The sequence below is a fragment of the Erpetoichthys calabaricus genome, chromosome 4 (genome assembly GCF_900747795.2).
Source record: "Erpetoichthys calabaricus chromosome 4, fErpCal1.3, whole genome shotgun sequence".
Lineage (NCBI taxonomy): Eukaryota > Metazoa > Chordata > Cladistia > Polypteriformes > Polypteridae > Erpetoichthys > Erpetoichthys calabaricus.
In genome coordinates this window covers 187,399,418-187,423,454 of record NC_041397.2, presented here as the reverse complement: position 1 = coordinate 187,423,454, position 24,037 = coordinate 187,399,418, and the positions used below count along the sequence as shown (strand labels likewise).

Genomic DNA, 24,037 nt, shown 5'->3' with positions numbered 1-24,037 from the left:
GATTAGGTGAACTGACAATGTTAAATTTGCCCTAGTGTGTGTTTGGTGTGTGTGTTCACCTTGTGATGGATATGATGCCCTGTCCAGGGCTTGTTCCTGCCTTGTGCCTATGTTTGCTGGGATAAGCTCCAGCAACTCCCCGTGGCCTTGCTCTGGATTAAGCAAGTTGGAAAATGACACGACATTGGGGCCGACATATTTGACTAGTGGATAAAATAGCTGCCTCACAGATCTACTGTCCTACATTCAAAACAGAGTCCTGCTCCTTGTCTGTTTGCACAAGTTTGAACATTCTCCTACTATCAGTGTGGACTTACCTCCCACATCCCCAAAATCATGTGGGTAATGTTAATTAGTACTTTCAAATTGTCTCTGCACATGGGAATGATGTTGTAAAAAGAATATGGTGCAACTGACAACTACTGCAATATTTGAAGTTTAAATGATTCTTTAGTAAAAGGACATTATGGTATCATTGTTAGCTTTATCCTAATATATGTTCATATACAGAACAGTATATAAACACAACCTTTAATGTTGTTTTACAAAAGTAACATTTTTTTTACTCACCAAGTACATGATTCTTTTGAATTATTTAAGTCCTCTCAGAAACTTCATGTCACTGTTAGATTGACAGCATGGTTAACAGTGTGTTTAAGTAATTTCTTGTTTCTTTTATGAATATAATTATGCATTGTGTTTCCATATGCTTAGTTCAGTCAGTTTAAAAGAGTTATAAAATCAATCTACAGTTTAATTAATTTAAACTCAGAATTTAACACAAGGTACATGTGTCAGCAGTGCAGCACAGTGGTTCGGTGGCTAGGCAGCTCAGAGCTGCTGTGTCTGTACTTTACATCTCAACTGCTTAACTAGCCATGTGGAAGTCCATATGGGTTTTAGTTATGTAAGTTTATATCCCCATCATAAGCACTTACTGTACGTGTTAGGTTAATTTGCTACTCTAGGTTGGCTCAATTTTACATGTTTATTGTGTACCCCACAATAGATGGAGATCATATCCAGTAACGGCTCCCACCTTTCCCTCAATGCAACAAAGACAGATCTCACCCTCTACCATTGTATTAAGGAAGTCTGGTAATTGATGAAAGTGGTAGTTTAGCCTTTCATGAAGTAATGATAAGCAATACTGGGCCAAGACTGGAGGTTCTTCTATCTACCTATCTATAAAAAGACTGCTTGGGATTGAAGCTATGAATTTAAAGTTGATTTTATTTATCATCACATTTAAAGTGAGGTCTTTATAGGGAATTCAACTTTTTTTGTAACGTTTAAGCATTCAGTGACATCACCATCTGCCGACTATAACAAAGCCTACTCCAAATTTTAGGAGAAGAGACCTAGAATTTTACTGCAGTTACCAAAAAGGTTCAAAAGAGTAGTGGACCACCCATATTACGAGTACTTCCAGACTAAAGCATTTAAAAATTTAGTGATTTGTTGAATGAAAGAAATAGTAAAGTTGAAATTTACATTGGCTGGCTGTAGTTTAGCCAGTCTTGTTTAAACTTGTACACTTCGGCACCTAAGTCTATGTAATTTTTAAAAATATTTAATTTAATCAGACAGATAGATAGATACTTTATTAATCCCAAGGGAAAATTCACATACTCCAGCAGCAGCATACTGATAAAGAATAATATTGATTAAATAGAGTGATAACAATGCTGGTATACAGACAGACAATAACTTTGTATTATCAGGTTACTTTATCTTGTTTTTATCTTTTATCATACTTAAAATTGAATTGGTTTAATTTTTTTTCTTTTTAATTTTCAAGCCGTCTTAATTTAATTGTATGGAGAGCATTAACCCAAGAGCAGAGAGACAAGTAAGTTTATTTTCGTTACTTGTAAAAATATTACATGAGAAGGATGAAATACATGTTGTATTGTGGGCCTCCAGTACATGAAACAAACTGTGTGATTAAATTTCTAAACATCATAAAAGGGAATTTAAAATGCATCTTGTAAATACTGATGGCTGCTGAAGTACTTGTCATTGTTTGTAAATGGTTTATTCAGTATTTGATACCAGGTTTAATTCCAAATTCTAAATTTATTACTGCTGTAATTATTTACTAGTACTTGTTATAACTTTTACATTGTGTATACATGAGCATTTGGTTTTCAAACAAATAATCGTTTACAATGTCAATTTATGAATTTGTCAAGACACAACTAAAATGTAAATATTAAGAAAAATAAAACTGACACAAGGTGATAGAGAAATTTTATTTTCTCCTTAGGTTTTCCACTGACAGACCAGTATCTTTTCAAGAGCACAAGGAAGCACTGACGCAGGCTTTAGATGACTTGGGATGGCCAATTTCTCCAGAAGATGTGTCTTTGTTGGAGGATGAAATCGAGACTGGATTAACGTTTCTCCAGCAGGCAACAGATCTGCAGAAAGCTGCCCAGCAGATAGCTGATAGGGGTACAGGATCACAGGAAAAGAACGAAGAAGTATGTCAGCTACAATTGTATGTGTGACTTCTGTGAAAAAAAGTCTCAGTGAATGATTTTCTTAAATCGGTTTTACTTGACATTTTTATGTTACAGTAATCCCTCGCTACTTCGCGGTTCACTTTTCGCAGATTCACGACTTCGCGGGTTTTTAAATACAAGTGATTGCCCGCCTATCGCGGAATTTATGTTCCAGACCCATCAGCAACAGGAGAAAATCTGCGATATAGAAAGACCATCTAAATAAACATTTTTATAGTTTAAGCCTTAAAATACCCATCCCACATGCTTTAAACACATGCAAACTTATAAAACACACTTTGTTAACACATATGATATGTGGATGTCGGACTAAGGATATGAGTAACATCTCACTATTATAAAACATTTTAACTTCACGCAAGACAAGACAGTGAGACAGGAAAATTGGTGATGTACAGGCTTTTAAATTATTGACACGCAGAGCGACAAGCAGCACAAAGCCAGCACAAAGTCCACTTCTCCTTAGCGTTCATTCAGCTCCCCACCCCCTTGACAATGCAAAGTGGCAGGAGTGTACTGCGCTTCTGGGGAGGGGGGGTTTGAGCGAAGGTGCGTTCAGCTCTCACACACCCACACACACACACACACACACACACACTCCTCACGCAGAGCGACAAGCAGGCATTTTGGCAGAAGCAGCACAAAGTCAATTTCTGCTCAGCGTGAGTTCAGCTGCCCCCCTTCACAAAGCGAGTGCAGACACATTGACGTCTGATCGCTGCGTGCAGTGTGCAGTGTTGGTCTGAGGTGTTTAAGAATGTAGAAAGTGTTTAAGAGCATAGGAAGTGTTTATAAGAGCGTGGGAAAGGTTAACAAGAGAGTGAGAAAGGTTTATAAGAGTGTGGGAAGGGTTTATAAAGCCTTAAAATATGTATAAATAATAAAATAAATATAGGTCGCTACTTCGCGGATTTTCACCTATCGCGGGGGGCTCTGGAACGTAACCCCCGCGATAGGTGAGGGATTACTGTACACACATTTGCTGTTTTCAACCAATCTTGAAATGTCTCAATTTTTTTTAAATGCAAGGTGTACCTGAAGGCCTTGTTCATTATGTTGCACAATTTTGACAAATAATGAAAAACATATTTACCGCACCAGATTTTTTTCTGAAGCAATATACTAGTAGGGTGTATCCAGCAGGGGGCGCTAGCTCCCTTGTTGGAATGAGTTCTTTTTTAATTGCGGCGTGTTACATAACCCAAAACTATATAGATATAATATAAAAAGGCGATACCTCTCCCTTAGTGGTAAGAAAACACATAGGAGAAAAAACGTAGCTTTCTTTAATGACAGTTTACCCAGCATAACAGACAAAGGAAGCTATGACAAGAACCCAGTTCGGGAGTGGGGGCCTGATGTGTAGCCATTTTCATTGCTGCGTTGAAAGGATTTTCAGGATCGGAAGACATTATCTCCCATCCATCCGTCGGCTTCAAAGGTGTGCCAGGCAATGTTCCAAGGTTTTATACTCTTTGTTCATGTGCAGGCCCCCCAGTTAGATGAATCATGCCATTCCAAACAAGGCAAAGAAGATACAAATTCATGCTGACTCTGACAGACGAAAAATAGTGCACATTGCCCCAGCTGTCTTTATCTGTCTTATCTTATGCTTTGCCTAGCAGTTCTAAATGATGAGCCCCTGTGCTAAATCTGTATCCACTGTGCATGTGAGTAGCAAGAAAAGTAGATTTATAAAATATTTTTGTACAAAGGACAGTGACATATTAAACTTATGTTACATAGGGATGGTATATTAGTCTACATTTATAATAGGAGCACAAGCAAAGTGAGTCCGTGTCGGAACGTAAACCAGCATCCTGGCTAAGAGTCGTTGAAACAATAAACATCTTGAGTATCCCTCCTCTAACTGAAAGCAAATAAGTAAGAATGTAAGGGAAGTATTATATTTTGACACTTGCTAGACAGCAGTTTATCCCCATTTTCACTTCTGCGCCACTGGAGCGTCACCACTCACTCCGTACATTTCAAGAACAGCTTCCTCCCCCCTGCTGTAAGTCACTGAACTCCCAGTAACCTGATCCTGTCAGCCCTGCACTGTATACTGTACCCACCTGCTGGTTTATGTGTAACTGTACTGTACACTACTTTTTTATAACTATTTTTTACGGTATTTATTCATGATGTTTATTTATTTATTCATTTATGCATCTTCTGCTACTCTTATTTATTTACCTTTTTTATTTAAACATTACAACAGCTGTGGCACAAGAATTCTGCTACAGAGATCTCTAATCTAATCTAATCTAATCTAATCTAATCTAATCTAATCTAAAATAACTTGAAATATGAACTACACCCCAATAAGCTTGTATCTGAGTAGATGGAGGTGGTCTAGCAGGGAAGTCCAGCATTATGAATGTGATTGCTGTTAGGAAAGTGGGGCAGTCACCTCAGTTTCAAAAAGAAATTGGCTGCTGTAGCAATTAGTCTTAATTATATTTATTGTATTTATTTTTGGGATTTATTATTTAAACCCTGCTTGTCCCCATGAATGATTTTTAAGAGTCACCAAAAATGAAAACACCAATTTGTTTTCTGTTTTTGGATTTCATTGCCAACGTTAGAGGTTATGCTGCCACAGGAAATTATTTCTGTGCATGCTAGATGCACTTGACAGGGTGATGGCACTCATGAAGACTTCTAATGACAGGTCAACAAACTGAAGGACTGTCTCCAGATAGCATTTAAAATGTACAAAGCCAAGAGCAGCTGCAGCAGTGAAACAGCATGGATTTGAAGCAAATATGACTTCACAAAGAACATAATAGAAAACAGTACCAAATCAGAAATGAAGAGCACAATCATTAAAGCAGTCATCTAACTATTCACAGAACCATCTTTAGTAATTAGAGATTTTATAAAAGGATTGAAAAGACTAAACTGAGGCATGGAAATGGCGTAAAACAGATTAGAATGCTGAAGTTGAGACTGATTGCAGTGGGAAGTGATTGGGAGCAAATTGCTTATTCGGCTAATGGCTATCTACAGTACTTTTGTGTGTGTCTGCCATCAGTATTGTTCTCTTCAGTGTGCAACAGAATGCACTGTAGGTCCCAGTTACACAACTGGCTTGGAAATAATTTGGCAGTTTTATGTTTTTTGTCATTTAGTTTTTTTTTTTTTACTGACACCCCACCCAGATATGTTTTCTTCCACATGCTGCATCCTGAAATTATTTAAGCAGCTTTTGATGGTTGATAAATGTTTACTAATACATATTTTGTACTGTAGTATAACATAATCAGATACTGTTTGTTGGCATTATAGTCAATACTTTGTATCCAACAGGGGATGCTCTGGTCTAGGTGGGGAGGCTGTCTATCATGTTGCTTCTAAACCACTTGCGGGATGAAGAGTATTAAACCACTGCTCACACCTGTGTGCTCGTGGGCTTTTCTCCTAATACTTCTGTTTTCTCTTACATCCCAAAGATATCAATTATGCCAGTTGCCAACTCTACATTGACCTGCTGTGAGTAAGTGTAGGGGTATGAGTTTATGTGCCCAGTACTGAACTGGGGAACTATTCAGTGTTGGTTCCTACTCTCCACCTGAGGATGCTGGGATTGTGTCCATCACACGCAATGCTAATAATTTATTAAGCCGAATCAGTGAATGATCTTGGAGACGTCTGCATTTCGCCCTATTTCAGTGTTAAATTTGGCCAATAAATAATAGGTAAAAGCTGTTAATGATGTGTTAGCTGTTATAAACATAGTTGTCATTCACTCTTAGGCATTGGACAAGCTCAAGCACCGTATTGCATGGTCTGTTCTGTGAACTGGTCATACTGTTTCCAAATGCATATTACCAGCTCATATTACTGTTGAATTCTGCTCTGTACTTGTACCATTTCTATTGCATTATTATATTGTATTGAGAATTACTTGTGTTCTCTTCTGTGTATTGTGTTGTATTTACTCCCTTTTTTGACACTCACTGCATGCCCAACCTACCTGGAAAGGGATCTCTCAAGATTTCCCAAGGAATCTTCCATTTGTTCCCTACTAGGGATTTTTTGGGAGTTTTTCCTTGTCTTCTTAAAGAGTCAAGGCTGAGGGGCTGTCAAGAGGCAGGGCCTGTTAAAGCCCATTGCGGCACTTCTTGTGTGATTTTGGGCTATTTAAAAATAAATTGTATTGTATTATATATCGGGTACAGTGGCAGAGGTCACTTATAACAGCCATGCCTTTGGTAGTAGAGTGACAGAGTAAGTTAAGGTTTTTATCTGACTGTGGTTTTCTCCATTCTGCTTAGGCTCAGCAAAGCTCAGCTTCAGGATCTCTAATGCACAGGGGCCATAGTGATCTTTATGAATCCTATCCTCTGACTAAATTATATTTGGAAGCATCCATGCAAAACTCTTTAAATATATTTTGAACAGATGAACTAAAGATAAAATAAAAACTGTTGCAATTTACAGTGTAGCGCATGCTATTTTATAGATTTTGCTAAGGGTTGTCTAAAAACAATTTCGTTCTTTTAATTATTAAGTTCTCTGGAGCTCTGGAAAACCACAGATGTGTCTGTTTTGAGAAAGGCTTTAATCCATTTGTGACCATAATTAAAGCTGGAGATGTATATGCCGAATGCAGCTAATTACTCCTGTGCAGGATATGTTTACTGATCCTTTTTTGTTTGGTGATGCATTTGTCTCTGGTGGATTCCTTATCTGCTATGTTCTGTTCTTTATTATCACCATTGAAACGGTCATGTCATTCAGTGGAAGGTGTTGAGTTACACGTTCTAACAGATCACGGGGTTTAATGTAATGCATTAATTTTCATCTGTAATTTGAGTTAAAAGTTCTATCTGAAATGATCATTTATTCATATTGTGACTAGCAAGGATTGATGATACTTGTACCAAAACTCAAAACAGGAAAAACAAGATGAAACACATGATTTTTATTACAAGGTAAATACACGAGTAAGAGAGGTTAGGAGCATGCACTTAGGAGCAAATAGTAATCTAAATGATGACAGGAGAGAGGAGAGGTTAGGAGCACGCACTGATACAATGCATTGCCGCACCAACCACATTACAAACCAACTCAGGATCCCAGATTAGGACCTGAGTACAGCCATGCAACGGGTGACACCTCAGCACCACACTAATTAGGATGGAATGGAATCAGTGTGAGGTTTTTTTTTTTTTATGGTGGAATATAGTAACAAATTAATTGGATAGCCCCATAGCTACTTCTTCCGGGCACTTTCTTCCCTGTCTCTACAGGGTATCTATTGCACCTACCTATAATGTTCCCAACCAGCACTCCCTTACGCAGGCCCCATACCCTTTTTAGCACCTCTGGTCTCTCTTACTCCTGCCATTCAAGCTTTTGCCAACATTTATGCTCTCTGGTCAGAAGGGCCTTTAAACTCCAGTTAAGAGTTTTTGGGATCTCTTTCAGTCACCTTGGAAATACTTCTGGCTCACAAGGAGCTCTCCTTTTGAACCAGAGACACCAGATCAGAGCTGCAACTAGTGGTACTTGCTGTCCTTGCAGCCTCAGCAGAGGGCTGTCTGTAATATATAGCAAAGCATCAGGCACATGACTCCTCCTCCAGCTGGACTGAAACTCAGAAATCCATCCATCCATCCATTTTCCAACCCGCTGAATCCGAACACAGGGTCACGGGGGTCTGCTGGAGCCAATCCCAGCCAACACAGGGCACAAGGCAGGAACCAATCCCGGCCATCGTTTAAGTGTAGTAAAAGACTGATGAGGGAAATTATAAGTACTTACAATAATTTTCTAGTCATTTTTTAAAAGATTGTTATACTGTAAGTCTTGAGTGATTTTGTAATGAAAACAGTTTTTTTATTATTTTGAACAATGTGAAGAAAAACAAAAAATGGACAGATTTGGGATGCTAAAACAATACTCCATCACATAAAGAAGAATACTCAATTTTAAGATAATATTAATAATAAAAATTCCCACCTCATCCACTTCAAGGTTGCCAATTTTGGCAGCACTGGGACAAGCCCAAGACTAGTAATATACAGAGAAACTAAATGTCACAACTAATATACACATTCACAGAGTGTCAAAGTAAAATTTAAAAAGGTGTTTACAGACAAATAATTTTTTACTGTGACATGCATATGGTAAAGTCAGATATTGTATGAATCCATAGATCCTTTTGCCTTATGTCAGTGGTACCTTCCTTTATATGCACATTATACCCTTCTTCAAAAAGACAATGTTATACCATGTCACAAAGCTTTGTAATATCCGTGACTTAAGTCTTCTCCAATTGCCTGTACATTACCCAGTTCTCAATCCAACAAAGCAGTTTTGGGGTTGATGTGGAATGGGATGGTTGTAGCACCAACAAATCAGCATGAACTATATTTTTAATGAATGTTTGCAGCAGTTTTTTGAATCCAAGTCTCAAAGAATTCAGGCTGTTGTAAAGGAAGAAGGTCCTACTTGGTACTATTTAGGATTTTCTAATAAAGCTGCCACTTTGTGGTACAGGGTGAGCCAAAAAGAAGCAGCACATTTCAAAAGTTTATTCTAAAAAAGCGCTACAAGGTAAAATAAATTTCTTTACGACACAAGAAAGGGTAAAGAAAATAGATTTTTTTCGCTGTGTTTTAAAAATGATGTCTTCAAGGTGTTGGCCATCATTAGCGATCTCTCTTCAAGACGATTTTTGAACGCTTGCATAACTCGTTTGGCCATTTAAAGGGAAATAATGGCAATTTCATGGCGAATAGCGTCCTCGAGGGCTTCAAGGTTTTGACTTGAGATAGTCTTACAAGAAGAAATCGCAAGGAGTGAGATCGGGCAAAAGTGAAGGCCACCCAACATCACTGCGTAGGGAGATTAGCTTCCCAGGAAACATCTCCTGCAAAACTTTCATAGATCTCCGCGCCGTATGAACTGTTGCTCCAACCAGTTGAAACCTAGCATCTACCACATCCAGTTCTTCCAGTTGGGGCCGCAAAAAGTATCTCTAGCATTTCAATGTAACGTTCTGAAGTGACAGTTGTCTTCCCCCTCCTTAAAACAGTAAGGGTCTACAATGCCTAATTCTGTAACAGCGCACAAAACTGTAACACACTCATTGTGCAGGGGTCTCTAATGAAGTTCACGAGGGCTGGTTTCAGCCCAATAGCAAATGTTTTGCTTATTTACGCAACAATTTAAATGGAAATGTGCCTCGTTGCTGCACATGATGATGGCATCTCGATGAACAGTTTGCAGAATGTTTGTGCACAACTTTCTGCGGCTCTCCTAGTCTCTCTCAGTGAGTTCCTGCATTACCATCATTTTGTATGAATGGAAATTAAGGTCCTCATGAAAAATCCTCCTCAAAGACGTGTTGGAAGTGTGTAAGGCAGAAGCATGTTTGTGCAGTGAACGTCTGGGAGACTGCAAAATTGATGTCCTTACAGCTTGGATGTTTTCAGGTGTTTGTACAGTCCGAGGATGGCCTGGAGATTTTTGTTCAATGTTGTATCCGTCTGTCTAAATTTAACCACCCACTGAAGAACTGTTTTCCGATTTGGGACGTCACTGTTAGGAGGAGTGCTGAAGTGTGTTTGGAAGGCATGTTGCGTAGTGATGATGGATTAATTGTTTTTGAAGAACGCTTTGACAGAGAATGCACGTTGCGCACAGGACCAAGGCATGTTGCCGAATGAAAACTACAAGGGATCGCCTATCAAAGGACCCCTACCTCAACCCACTCAGCGGCCTCTACCTCACTCAATGACCTTGAGAAATATGGTACATCATTTTGGCTCACCCTGTATATGTGTTGGAAATAAATGCCTCTTTGAAACTAAAATGGCATACTGTTACTCTTTATATTGCTTTCTATGCTGTATTTGTTTTAGCTCAAACCTGTATTTTAGAAAAATTATACAAGAGGCTAAAAACAATTTTTATCTTTTACAAATAGTTTGCTAAGGCTGATCTCATATTTCACAGGAAGAAAAGAATGATAGTGGGAAGTCAAAAGCTGCTCACAAAAAAATACTGGATCCACTTAAAGGCCAGAAGGTAATTGCAAGGTCGGAGATTGATGGATTTTATTATCCAGGTAACTTTTTCTTTTTAAGACATACTAATACTTGTAGTGTTTAAATTAATTTCATTGTTACTTCATCATCTCACCTCATCTTCTCAGACCATTTTTATCACAGTGGTATTATTTTGTTATTTGAAACTTTTTAATTATTTATTTTTATTGTTAGAAAAAATGATCACAAAAAAGTCAGTCATAACTAACAGCTGCTTCCCACAAAGGTGTTTGAAGAGGTGTTTAAAAACGCACAACTGTACAAACATTATCACAAATGGGTATGGTACCTCCAACCCAAATGAGCTGTACTTCTGTTAAAGAAATTTTAATATGTTCAAATCAGAATCCCTCAGTCTGTCTCATTTCAGTGTTGCATTGAGCTTCAAAGCTAATAGGAGATGATGTTTCCTTCATGATTTTCTCATCAGTTAGTTCCTTATAAGGTGGACACACATCTTATAACACTCTGACCACCCCAAGACCAAACCTTAAAACTAATCCGCACACCATTGTTTTGAAAAATATATTTAAAACAGTCATGATATTGAAGTCTTGCATCTGTACCATTCCTTCATTCGTGATTAGGTTGAATTGACCAAAATAGGAACATGTGCCTATGGCTGACTCTCTGTTTTCCATGTGGCTTATGAGCATTTGTAGTATTTCCTTTGAAGAGTTAGGTGTTTTATTCTGGATTGTACCTGTGGCCAATTTACAGTCATTAATCAACTTGACATACGTGGGATTTGAAAGGAGACTCAAGTACCTAGAGGAACGTTACACAAACACCGGGAGGAAGTGTAAACTACACATAGAAAGAGACTGGGCCAGGACTGAAATTCAGTCTCCTGCAGCTTGGAGGCAGTGTTCTGTACGTCCGATGAATAACACCATGACACACCATCTCCGAGTTATCATAACATTTTCTTTGTGCTGGAAAGAAGACAATTTCCAAGATTAGCTTTGCTAACAACCATATTGAATGATTTCCAAACAAACCTTCCAGTTACATAATTTTCTTCAACTATTATTTTCACAGTGTAAACCTGCAACATTTATCAAAATATAGGAAACAGTCTTGGTTTGGTAACCAGAGTATTCCCCCAGCACATCTACGGCCATGGCCAAACGTACTCAGATGGCGCCAAATTTGTTAATCCAATTTGCATGTCTTTTTAGATTAGATTAGAGCGATTATATTAGAGATCGTTATTGTCACATACTCTGCAAAAGCATAGTGAAATTCTTGTGCCACAATCGCGGTGATGTATAAATAAATACAATAAATAGTACAAGATAAATAAATTAATAAATAAATAAACAGTATAAATAAATAAATACAGTGCATAGGATAAGAGTTAAATAAAATGATGACATGTACATTGAGATGTATGATGAGACCAGAATACATGGAGAAAGCCTGCACAAACATAAGTATAATGTGACTGGTGAGAATGTCTTCATAAATAAGCATGAATTGCTGGTATTTACTTTTCATTATCTGTTCACATACCAGAAGTCTAGATGCCAAAAGATATTGAAACTACTGAAGTGGAGATCGATCAGTCGGCTGAACGCTCATGTTGGTTCAAAGACAGATAGCATAGTCAGGAGTCCTGGATCATTAACCTATAATTCATCAACAAAGCTTTAACTATTTAACTACAAGGTAGCAGTGTTAGTCATTGTGACACCACGTGGCCCACATTTAAAAAGAAGAACATGCACATAAGTACTGTAGTATCAGTAGTCGTAGCAGTATTATCACGTGTAAAAAGTACAGTGAAATTCTTATTTGCTCGTCCAAACCCATGAGACATGTCACTGATTTCTGGTGCCACAAAAAGTATGAATGTATTAAAATACAAATTTTCTTTTAATATATCAGAAAACACAAATCCTTCCTCTTGTTTGTGGACCAAATTCCAGAACTAAACTGGATAAGAAGTAGATATATGGCCGGATGAATTGATTATTCTACATTGGTGACATTCTTGTGGTAATTCATGAACTTCTCAGTCCACTTGTTGACACTTTGCTGAGGCAAACCTTGCTGAATGTCAACAGTGGTCCATGTTCCTTTTGCTTCTTCAGCTATCAAAGTTTACAGAAAGTGCATTCAGAAAAGGAGATGTCATGTTAGCTATGGTATTCATAAGGCATCCAGAGAGAGAACAATTTAGTATATTTCTATTTATATCTATTTCACTCTCTCTTATATAACTTGTATACTATAACCAACATAACACCTAAAGAACAACAACTGTAAAAAGTATATAGTTACAGTTAAAGGTGAAAGTTATAGTTATAAGGGTAGAGATAAAAATGAGAAAGAAAAATGAAAATATCCTTCAGGTTAAAAATGTCACCTTGCTGGAGTAAATCTTTAAATTTCTGGTTATTACATGAATGTACTACAGTCACTCAAGAATAAGGCAAAATCAGAAAAGTTAAAATTAGTACCACTCTTAACAGAAGGACTCTTTGGTGATAAATGTGAGGGTCCTTCATCAATTTATTATTGTACTGTACATCACTATTGAGGTAACATGGGCATCACCAGCACCACATAAAGAGACATTTAAATCATCCGTTCAGTTGCAATAGAATACCTTTTTTCTAACTTTGTTCAAATGCCTAGCTGGAAAGAGCTTTAACCCCAGGCCATGAGCCACTTCTGTGTAAACCATGAAAATAACTTCCAAGGTCCCTGACATTGCTTAAAGGATATGGGGATGCACTCTGGGACCTCAATCTAGGTACAAATGGACAGCCATATCATACCTTATAGGTTAAATCATACTGCATTGGAACTCCACTCTGCCCCCTTGTATCTTAGAACTCCGAGCATACTGACAGAAACTTCCCTTACTACTGTTAAAATAAATTCAAAACTTGTGCTGGCCCATTAGCTCCATTGTTGGTATGAGGGTAAATCAAAGAGTAAAGGCAATTTGAAAATTATATGTTAACCACAATGGATAAAAGCTGATAGAATACATCACAGTTGCGATGGCTTATGGGTAGTTTGAACACACACAGCACAGCACTCTGCCATTAGTCTAGTTGAAGTCAAGGTCAAATGAACAGAGACACTCAGCTGTGTGATTCCACCATTGTTGAACAATGCGTCTACCAAACATTTATGAATGGACAGAAAGATTTAGAGCAGGAAGAATAATTATAACTGACGAAGCTTGATCAGGTCGACCATCAACATTGTGCACACAAACAGATACTGACATGGCAAATGCCTTCGTCAGAGAAGACTGATGGATTACATTGTCCGCTGTTGCTGCACATTTGGATATTGGATATGGATGTGCACATGCCATAGTGCATGATGACTGGATGTACTGTAACGTTTGTGCTAGATGGAGACCCAAACAGCTTACTGATCTACACAAGCCAACATCCTTCAGTGAGTTTCAGTGGGTTTCAGTAATGGCAGAGAACTGTGCTCTGCACGTTTGCACTACCTATAAGCCATCACAAATGTGTTCTACAGCGCCAGCTTCTATCCGTTGCAGTTACTACATAACTTTCAAATTGTCATTGCTTTCTGATTCAACGTTGTAAATATAATTATTAGTTCAGGCTAACTATCACATGTCTTAATTACATTGGACTGTGTTAAGCTTTTGCATTAATTTTTTTTTGCTTATTACCATATAACACTAATGTAGATTTATATTTATTACAATAGCCGCTAACAGGTGTCTTGAGTTACAATGCCATTTTTAACATGTTGTATGCTTTAAAGAACACCTGCATTTGTAAAACTTTTTTATCATACTGTTGAGTTTTTGCTGATTTTGGGAACTCTTCAAGGTGGTCACAGTAAGCATTTACCATTCTGCTCAGTCTCAATATGATAGTGTACTTTAGAGTTGGTAATATTTTGGGGAAATTCTAAGTTTACTTGGTTTATCTGTGTGACACTTGAGGAAACCCTATGCAAATGTGGTCTAAACAATCTGACTTTAGACTGCATTGGAAATATTTGTTTAACATTATCTTATGTAACATATTTTGTTTAGAAATGTACATGCATACATTCTTATAAATATACATACATATTAGAGTCAAGACAAGTGCCAGCCATGCTTGGCACAGGGGAGCTGTTTTAAATTTTAGTTTTAATAAAATATTGTAGATAAGCAGGGTGCTAAATTGTAGAAATAACCATTTAATGTGTAGTTTTGAAAATTATTTGTGTGAGTAGCATTTTTGTAGTGTAAGGCTGAAAAAAAAACCTTAAAATTAATTGCTTTCAATTTATTTTAGGTACTGTGGCAAAGTGTATCCATTCGAAAAGGGCCATTGTGGAGTTTAAACGTGGGGACGTACAGATTATACCCCTAGACTTTGTAATGTCTGTTGGAGGCGCAGTACCATGCCCTACGCTGAAAGTAAGCTCTTTTCAATTTTTTACAAATATAATTATCACTTACTATTTTTAACTATATGTAGTAGTTTATTGTTATCACATGGTATATCTGTGTGGCGGTATTTTTACCTGGACACCTTTGTCTTTCATTTAATACTAGTTTACTTAAAGGAAAACTACAAATTATACATCCTCTGTATACTGTGAACTAATAATGATCTGATGATCTGTTGATGGCGGGTTTTTAGATTATTGACCTTTTGCCAGTCCAAAGGAGACTAATTATTGTGCATGGTTTTTTTTTAATTTTATTGATTTTATTGTAATTATTCCATACAAATAGATCAATTTTTACAAAAAATAGGATTGAAAACAAATCAACCCCCACCCCTGAGAAAGAGAGCATGGCCAACAGAGTAAAACTTAAAGCTAGTAAAAATACAATAATTATTGTGTATGTTTTAAAGTCACAATTTTGTTATTTTATCACTGTGTCATGCAGAGACCAGAGTTTAAGCTGTACCATCATTATTGAATACCTTTACCCAACAAATATACAATGAACATAAGAAATCTGACACACAAGAGGAGACCATTCAGTCTATCAAGCCTGTTTGTTTAGCTAATAGCTAAGCTCCCCCAATATCTCATCCAGATTTTTCTTAAAGGCTGTCAAGGTTTCTGCTTCAACTTAACATCTCAGTAGTTTGTTCCAGAGTCCCACAACTCTTTGTGTAAAGAAGTTCTTTCTGGTTTCAGTCTTAAATGTACTTCCCCTTAATTTCCACTGATGTCCTCCAGTATGTGATTCATCCTTAAACTGCAAAAATGTTACTGGATCTACTTTATCAACGCCTTTGAGGATTTTGAATACCTGAATTAGGTCCTCACACAGTCTCCTCCACTTGAGACTTAACTGGTTTAATTCAATGAGTCTGTTCGAGTAGGACACGGTTTTCCACAGCTCCTTAATGCTACAATGCTAACTACCCCCAATTAATAGACAATCAGATCTAACTGGCCGCTAGTGCACAAAGAACCATTAATATGCCCTGAACTGATCTGCCACTGACCTTGATTCAGCAGCAGTATTTCCAAACGAAAAAAACAAACTAAAACTCCACTAGTTACAACTGAAAACAGATTATGTTATATTTTGTATTATAATTCTGTATTATTCTGTGAATAGTAAAAGTCATTATCTCTATAATAAAAACTGGTGAAAATAAATTATATTTGGTAATTCTCTAACAAACAAGTGCAAGTTTTCTGTTATGTGTATATAGTAGAATGAAGTTCATGCTTGTATGTTTTAAATAATAAACAGAATATACAGAGTGCAACTTACATAAGATAGATAGATAGATAGATAGATAGATAGATAGATAGATAGATAGATAGATAGATAGATAGATAGATAGATAGATAGATAGATAGATAGATAGATAGATAGATAGATAGATACTCTCCTTTTTAAGCCTGCATATGCTGGATTCAAGACCAAGTGACTGTTAATGGCGTTTTCATTTGATAGCCATGTTTCAGCCAGCTCTCTGGCACTCTTCGTATAAGCACTGAGTCTTCCTTGTACCATGTCCCAGTTATTGTTGTGCCTAGTTGAACTTATACAGTATGTTTGTAAATCAGTGACCGTGGGTCTTTCCTTCTGACGGCACTGCGATGTTCCTGTTGTGACGCCCCTTCTACTTATGTTTTGGGGGAGCATCCATGGGCTCCTCAGTACCTTCCCCGGGATGCTTGGTGGCAGCCTCCCTGGTTGACGATGGTGCCTCAGTTTCCCGCAGGGTTCCATGGGAGATGGAGTTCTCCACAACCCTATGGGGATCTGGGGTGGCCGCCAGGGGGTGCTGCATGGATCCCGGAGCCAACGTGGACACCTCTACAGCCCCGCCTGGAGCACTTACGGGTGGGCTATAAAAAGGGCCAGAATCAAGAGGAAGAGGACGAGGTTGCCTGGGAGGAGTGGTGGTGCCAAGGTGGAGAGTTGTGTGGTTTATATTAAGTGCTTTTGGGACTGTGTTGTGGCTGGGGGGTTCACGGGGAAGACGTGCCCTCCAGCTGAAGAAAATAAAAGTCTTGTGTGTTTTTACACGTGCCTCTGAGTGAGTTTGTGCCGGGTCGGGCGCTATATAGTGAGTGCCTTTATCACACATATGTGTTGCAAGTGTTTTAGATATTTGTCCCACATATACAGCTTGGCATTTACTGCATGGTATACTGTATACTGCATTCTGTGTCTCTGCAGATTTCTTGCTCTTGACATCATACACCCCAAATTCCTCATTTAGTATATGTTGAATTTGATTCCTGTAACTCTAATCATTATCGTTTGATGATGATACCTGACAGGTGTTGAAAGCTCAGAAATAAAAGACTATTTTAAGATATGTGATTCATTTTCTCCTTTTGTGGATTTGTATCTATAAATATTCAAACCGTATCACTGTCGTAGATGACACTGTATTTTGTGTGTACTATTCAAGGAAGCAGCCAACCAAGGACATGTAAGGCGTCTGTTTCTCAGACTACAGGCTTTTATGTCCTTATCCTCTTGTGCAGTTGTACATCTGGGTCTTGTGCATCTTCTTCTGTCCTGTTTAGATCCAATTTACCCACTTCTCTTAAAACAGTAGTGGACATATTTCAATGAAATATTCAGTGTTATGGCAATTTGCCATACACAATAACCTTCAGGTCACAAAATAACAATAGACTGATGTGTTTCTTGAGAAAGCTCTTTTTCTTTGGCCAGTTTTGAACTCAGAATTGAACTTTAGAAATGCTAGTATCTTGCAACCCAAAGGAAGAAATGTAGTTGCTTTATTGAACAGAATAACAGGTTTTAAAAGTTTCTCTAATAACCAATTAGCATTTGAACATGATTAAATTAATGAGCTGAAACAGTTTAACATTGGGACATTTCTGCTGAAAATGGTGTTTTGCAACATTAGTAATTTATGGCTATATTTTGAAATTATTTTAATAGTAGACTGATAAAAAAAGTATTAACTTTTATTAAAACATGTACATTTCTGGATGATTCCAAAATTCTGACTGCTAGAGTATGTGAATATTTGCAGTTATCCATGACAAAAATTAAAAAACGCATGGCATAACTTCCAGGTGTGTTCTAGGACTCTGTTAACTTTTTTAGAAGTTAGAACATTTTTAATTTGTACTTTTTTCTTCAAGGATAGATATCATTTTTGTTTATCAAATCTCTCTATAATAAAAAAAAATCTTGGAAGGGGACGAGACGTGATTTTCTCAGAGAGACACCTATACGTCCCGTGAGAATGTTGGCGTGGTATACATGCAGAGCAGTTTAGAAATAATGGAAGTACGAAATTCAACAGTCTCAAAAAGGGACAGGAAAGATCACATTAGCGGGTACAAATGGAAATTATTACTCTGTGAAATAACGGGACAGCAAAAAGAGATTGAATATATTGTTCGGATTTAAACTTTAAGTCGGAGACTTGTAGATTGTCTAATTCATGTTGCCAGCGAGAATTAAAAGAATCCAAAAACATTAGCCCGGTATGATTCCCGTGAGACGGAGACTTTTAACATGAGATTCTTTCAAGTCATGCCCTACTTGCAACTATTTTTAAACAAGCCCACGGTCATCTAACCTCAGTCGTGTGAATGCTTTTGGCAGACACATGTCCTGCACTCTCAGCTCTTATAAATTTTATCAGGACAATAATTTTATACGTTCTAGATGACATGTCAACGACTAAACGAAGAAGAAAGAGCATGGACAAACATTCAAAAAAGTTGTTTTATTTATTAGAGAGAAAGAAACGATATTCACTCACAGGCAGTTATACGTTGTGTTATCACAATGTAAGTCCAAACATGGAATCAAAATTCAATATGATCTTGAAGAAAAGTTAATTTCAAATATCATTTTTACTAAAGTTTTAAAGTAAAAGTGAATATATTGCATATGTAACAATTCCCATGAAAATAACAATCTCTTTAAATTGTATACAGTATCTGGTTAACCAAACCCGGGGTTGGGCAAGGGGAGCGAGCAGGGGGCAGCGCCCCCTAGTATTTTTAGAAATTTGTCATATTGAAAATGTAACAATGATAATTGAATGTTGTTAGTATATGTATCAGTATAGTTTATAAAATAGTTTGTTAAATATTATTTTGCAATATCAGGTAGTTCAAATCTGAGCCCATATACACTTAACTAAAACAGCTTTCACAGATACCAGGCTCTAAGTAAAGTGATGAAGTTAGAGAATTCCAGGCTCTGGTAGAACAACTGGCTGGGGCAGTAAATGACCTCATGCTCGCGATTAATGCTTTGTCTGACCTGGGCCATGTAGCAAGTTGCAGTTACAACAACGTGCCTCAGATTCCGCATCCCATTCATTATTCAGGGGATTTAAATGAATGTAGGGAATTCCTTAACTAGTGCCATGTGGTATTCCAGGCACAACCTAAGACATATCCCAATGATTACACATATTTTGTTTATTATCTCCTTGCTATAGATAAAAAGACTCTTCAGTAGGTATCCATCATGTATGATACAAGCAATTAGTGCTCTACAGTTATTTATACATGAGTTTACTTTTTGATGTACCAGTTTGTCCCAAAGTAGTATTAAGTTGTTGTCAGGGTTCAATGTCTATAAATGAATATATAGTTGAGTTCAGAATGGTGGCAACAGAAGCCAGTTTGGTGGATGTGGCACTGATTCTAGTCTTTAAGGAAGGACCGTGCTTTGAAAGTTATAGTGGTGGCTCCAAATGTGGGCACCAGATTAACCAAACAAATCTGGAGCGGAGGCAGAAGAGAGGACCAATCAATCATCCTAATGAATTTAAGACAAAACAATGACAGCGAGTAAAGAAGAATAGTGCTAAAATAAAAGAGTGCCTTTGTTTTTACCGTGGTGAAGCAAGACACATAAAGTCTAAATACTCCAAGCTTCAGGAAAATTAAAACACTCACTCTACATCAGGGTTGGTAGGATGGGATCTTGTAGTCAAACCCTATTTGTTGTTTGTTGTTTCGTGAATCACACAGAGACTAATGCTGTGATTGACTCTGGGGCTGCCAAAAACTTTATTAGCTCCTTTATGGTTGAGCGTCTTCATATCACCCCTGTGTCTCTCAAGTATAAATCACGAGTTTTTTTTTCTGTGGATTGGCCATTGGCTGAGGATATTAAGAGGTTGCCTCTCCTCCACTCTCAGTCAAATTGGGTAAGATTCCTGAAGAAAGCAGTGTTTTTTTTTTTTGTTATACAGCCTTCCCTGTCACAAATAATTCTAGGGTACCCCTGGCTGCACAAACACGAGTATTTATTAATTGGAATGAAAAAGAAATAACTCCAGTGGAGTTCATACAGCTTGGAGAACTGTTTAAAATCTTTGCTAAAGCTAGTGGTGTGCAATAAAGTCTCAGTCATGCCCCCTAAATATTCAGTATATGTAAATACAAACCCTAGTGTTACCACCTCACGGGGAATATTACAATTGCACTATAGTTTTAATGCTTGGGGCTCCTTTACCTAAAAGAAAAGTTTACGCTCTATCAAGTCCAGGAAAGGAAGTGATGGAACAGCATATAACTGAAAATCTGAAACATGGTTTTATAACCCTGTCCAATAGTCCTATAGGAGCTGGCTTCGAAAAGGAGGATGGGAGTCTTCACCCATGCAATGATTATAGAGAATGGAATAAAATCACCCTAAAAAGAAAATCTTTTAACATGTATCTCATCAATTAATAATAATAATTAATCATTTATATAGCGCTTTTCTCACTACCCATGAACTCTTTACTGTGAAGCAGTCGCGCTACCACAGCGCTTTCTAAATTAGGTTATGGGTTCCACTGTGTTTATTAAATTGGATTTATGAAATGTGTGTAATCTCATTCAAATCCGGGAGGGGGGTGAATGGAAAACTGCTTTTAATAGTGTGAATAGAGATTATGAATACAGAGTAATGCCTTTTAAATTAGCTAATAATATTTTTAGAGACCTCTTGCGAATCTGCATATTAGTACATTAGTAAAAAATGACTCCAAAGATTTCACTACCCATCTGAATCCTGTCAAAGAGGTACTTAAAAAGACTATGACAAAGCAATTTATTTGTTAAACTTGAGAAATGTGAGTTCCATAAGGGATGATTTTTATTTTTAGGACATGAAATTTCACATGTTGGACTGGCCATGGATAAGACTAAAGTCAGGGCAGTTTTTGAATGACAGTCACCTGAAATTGTCAGTCATTCATTGTCAGTCATTCGTGGGTTTTGCTAATTATTACAGATGATTCATTAAGCCCTAAAATTTTGTTATTGCCTTTATAATCTCATTGACTCTGATAATCCATAAAAAAAATTTTACTGACAAAAAACAAACAAACAACAAAGCATTTGATATTATAAAGCAGATATTTACTACAGCTCGCATCCTTCATCATCAAAATACAGAATTGCCCGTTATTGTAGAATTGGATGAATCCATTGTCATGGTAGGCACAATACTGTCTCAAAGATGTCCCAATCAGGGGTAATTCATAAGTGTGCTTTTTATTATAAATAATTAAATCAGACTGAGATGAATTATGACATAGGAAACCATGAACTGTTGGCAGTTAAACTGGCTCTGGAGGAGTGGTATCATTGCTTAGAAGGAGCCAAATATCCCTTTGTTACTGACACAGATCACAAAAATCTTATGTATCTGAAATCATCAGATAGATGAAGTGCTTGCCAAGCTAGGATGGCTTTGTTCTTCAGCCAGTTTCACTTCACTATAATGTATCACTGCGGCAGTAAACACAGCAAAACAGATACCTTTTCTCATATTTACGAGTGTGATGAATACATTAAGGACCCCAACCCTATTATAACTGAGGAAAGGATTATTGGTATGCTCACAATACTGGATGCAGAGGATATAATGAATAGGGTCAGCAGTGCCCAAGGTCAGGGAAACACCCTTGAAAAAGTTGGGAATAACTGGGAATTTATTAGTGCCTGCTAAACTTAGGGGTGAGGTACTGGATTTGTGCCATCAGTTGGCAATATTTTGCCATTCTGGGGTGGCTCCAGATGAAGATTCTAATAAAACAACCTTCGGGTGGAGCGTTTTAACTACATATGTTAAAAAATATATAACAGCCTGTGAAACATGCTGTAGATCCTAGAATAAATCAGGACTACCCATTGACTTGCTCCAACCATTTCCTGTGCCTTTGTGTCCTTGGTAACATACTTCCCTAGACTTTATAAGAGATCTGCCTCTCTCAACAGGCTACACCACTATTCTAGTTGTTGTGGATGGATTTTGAAAAGGTGCTAATTTCATTCCATTAAAAGGGCTGGAATCAGCAAAGTTATTAGCAGATGTCTTTTTACAGCAAGTACTATGTCTCTCCATCATCCATCCAGTCATTTCAAGCTTTTGAAAACCCTTTTGTGAGAGGTTTGGGTACAAGGCACACTTGACGTCAGGGTACCATCCAGAGACTAATGGTCACACTGAAAGAGTAAACCAAGACCTGGAAAAGTTCCTTTGCTGTACTTTAAATGCAAAGCAGGACAACTGGGTTGATTTATTGCACATAGCGGAATTCTCTAGAAATATCCTGGCTCACTCTGCATTAAGTATGTCACCTTGTGAATGTCAGCATTAATTTCGTCCCTCTCTGTCTGAATCATCCTCCCTGACTCCTGTTATTCCATGTGTAAAGGACTATATTAACAATCTTCATATAAAATGGAAGGTAGTTCAAATGAATATAAAAAAGACTGGATTATTAATGAAATGTTTTTGCGGACAGGAAGCAAAGAATGGCCCCTATTTTGAAAGTGGGACAGAGAACATGGTTGTCCACCGAGAACATTTACCTCAGGGTACCGTCATGCAAATTGGCTCTCAGATTTATTGGTCCGAATGTCATTGGATGTCGGGTGGGACCAGTATCGTACTGTTTGCCTCTACCAGTGCACTTTAAAATCCATTCCATCTTTCATGTTTCTCAGTTCCGACCAATTCATTGTTGTCCGTATTACACTTCCAGTTCCTCCGCCCCTAGCTATTTTCCTGGATGATTCAGAGGAATACGAAGTACAATATCTTGTGAATTCTAGAAGTTGCAAGTCTATGATGGAATATTTAGTGCTTAAGAAGGGCTGTTGTCCCAAGGATCCCATCTGGGTCCGGTTTGATGCCCTTTGTGCACCATGCCTGTTGACCTGGTTTCATAACAGGTTCCCCTGGAAACATGATGGATGCGTCCAAAGGACATGTTGCTGACAGGGGTGGAGGGTATATGTCATGATTAGGGTTTCTGTGAATTCATTTTTGATTTTCTAACGTCTTGAACACTATTTTTTAGGTCCTTCTATCGCCATCATTTTGATAGTCATCATTGGCGCTGCCTTCCGCGTTAATAGGGGTGTGACTTTAAGGGTCTTGACCCGTGGGTAATCAGTGTGACAGGTTAAAGGTCAGATGGGAGTTGCTTTTGTTATCCATTCTATGGATTTAAACATCCTAAAAGAAATACTTTTGTTATAGTGCTTCTCGGAACGTTTCATTTGGTTTGACCTCTTGCCTGTTTTTTTCAACTTTGATTCTTGTCTCTCATTAGGATTTGATAGCTAAATTTATTTTTATTTGTTTTAGTTTCATTTTTATCCATCAGTAAATAATTCACCTGTCCGTTTCTAGTCAGGACACCACTATTTTCATGAGTGCCGCCATTTTGAGGTTTTCTGCTGTTAACAAGGCTGCCTGTCGCTAATGGTACAAAAGATAATAACTCCTGTGAATTAGACGCTATATAGAGCCAAACCCGGCACAGACTGACACAGAGGTACATGTAAAAAACACAGAGACTTTTATTTTCTTCACCTGTGGGGCACATCTTCCCTGTGAACCCCACAGGCAATACACAGTCCCAACAAGCACTTTCAAAGCACCACAACACTCCCATTTTGCACCACCACTCCTCCTTGGCAACCTCGTCCTCTTACTCCCGATTCTGGCCA

General features: G+C 37.7%; 1 protein-coding gene across 1 annotated transcript in view; it reads left to right on the top strand.

Annotated features, from left to right (window-relative positions):
* LOC114651175 (von Willebrand factor A domain-containing protein 3B-like) overlaps nucleotides 1–24,037 on the top strand; it is a 257,875-nt gene that overhangs the window by 145,791 nt on the left and 88,047 nt on the right. The window contains exons 22-25 of the mRNA XM_028801128.2: nucleotides 1,802–1,852; nucleotides 2,270–2,486; nucleotides 10,500–10,611; nucleotides 14,881–15,005. Coding sequence (XP_028656961.1) covers nucleotides 1,802–1,852; nucleotides 2,270–2,486; nucleotides 10,500–10,611; nucleotides 14,881–15,005 — 505 coding nt within the window. The remainder of the gene's footprint in view (nucleotides 1–1,801; nucleotides 1,853–2,269; nucleotides 2,487–10,499; nucleotides 10,612–14,880; nucleotides 15,006–24,037) is intronic.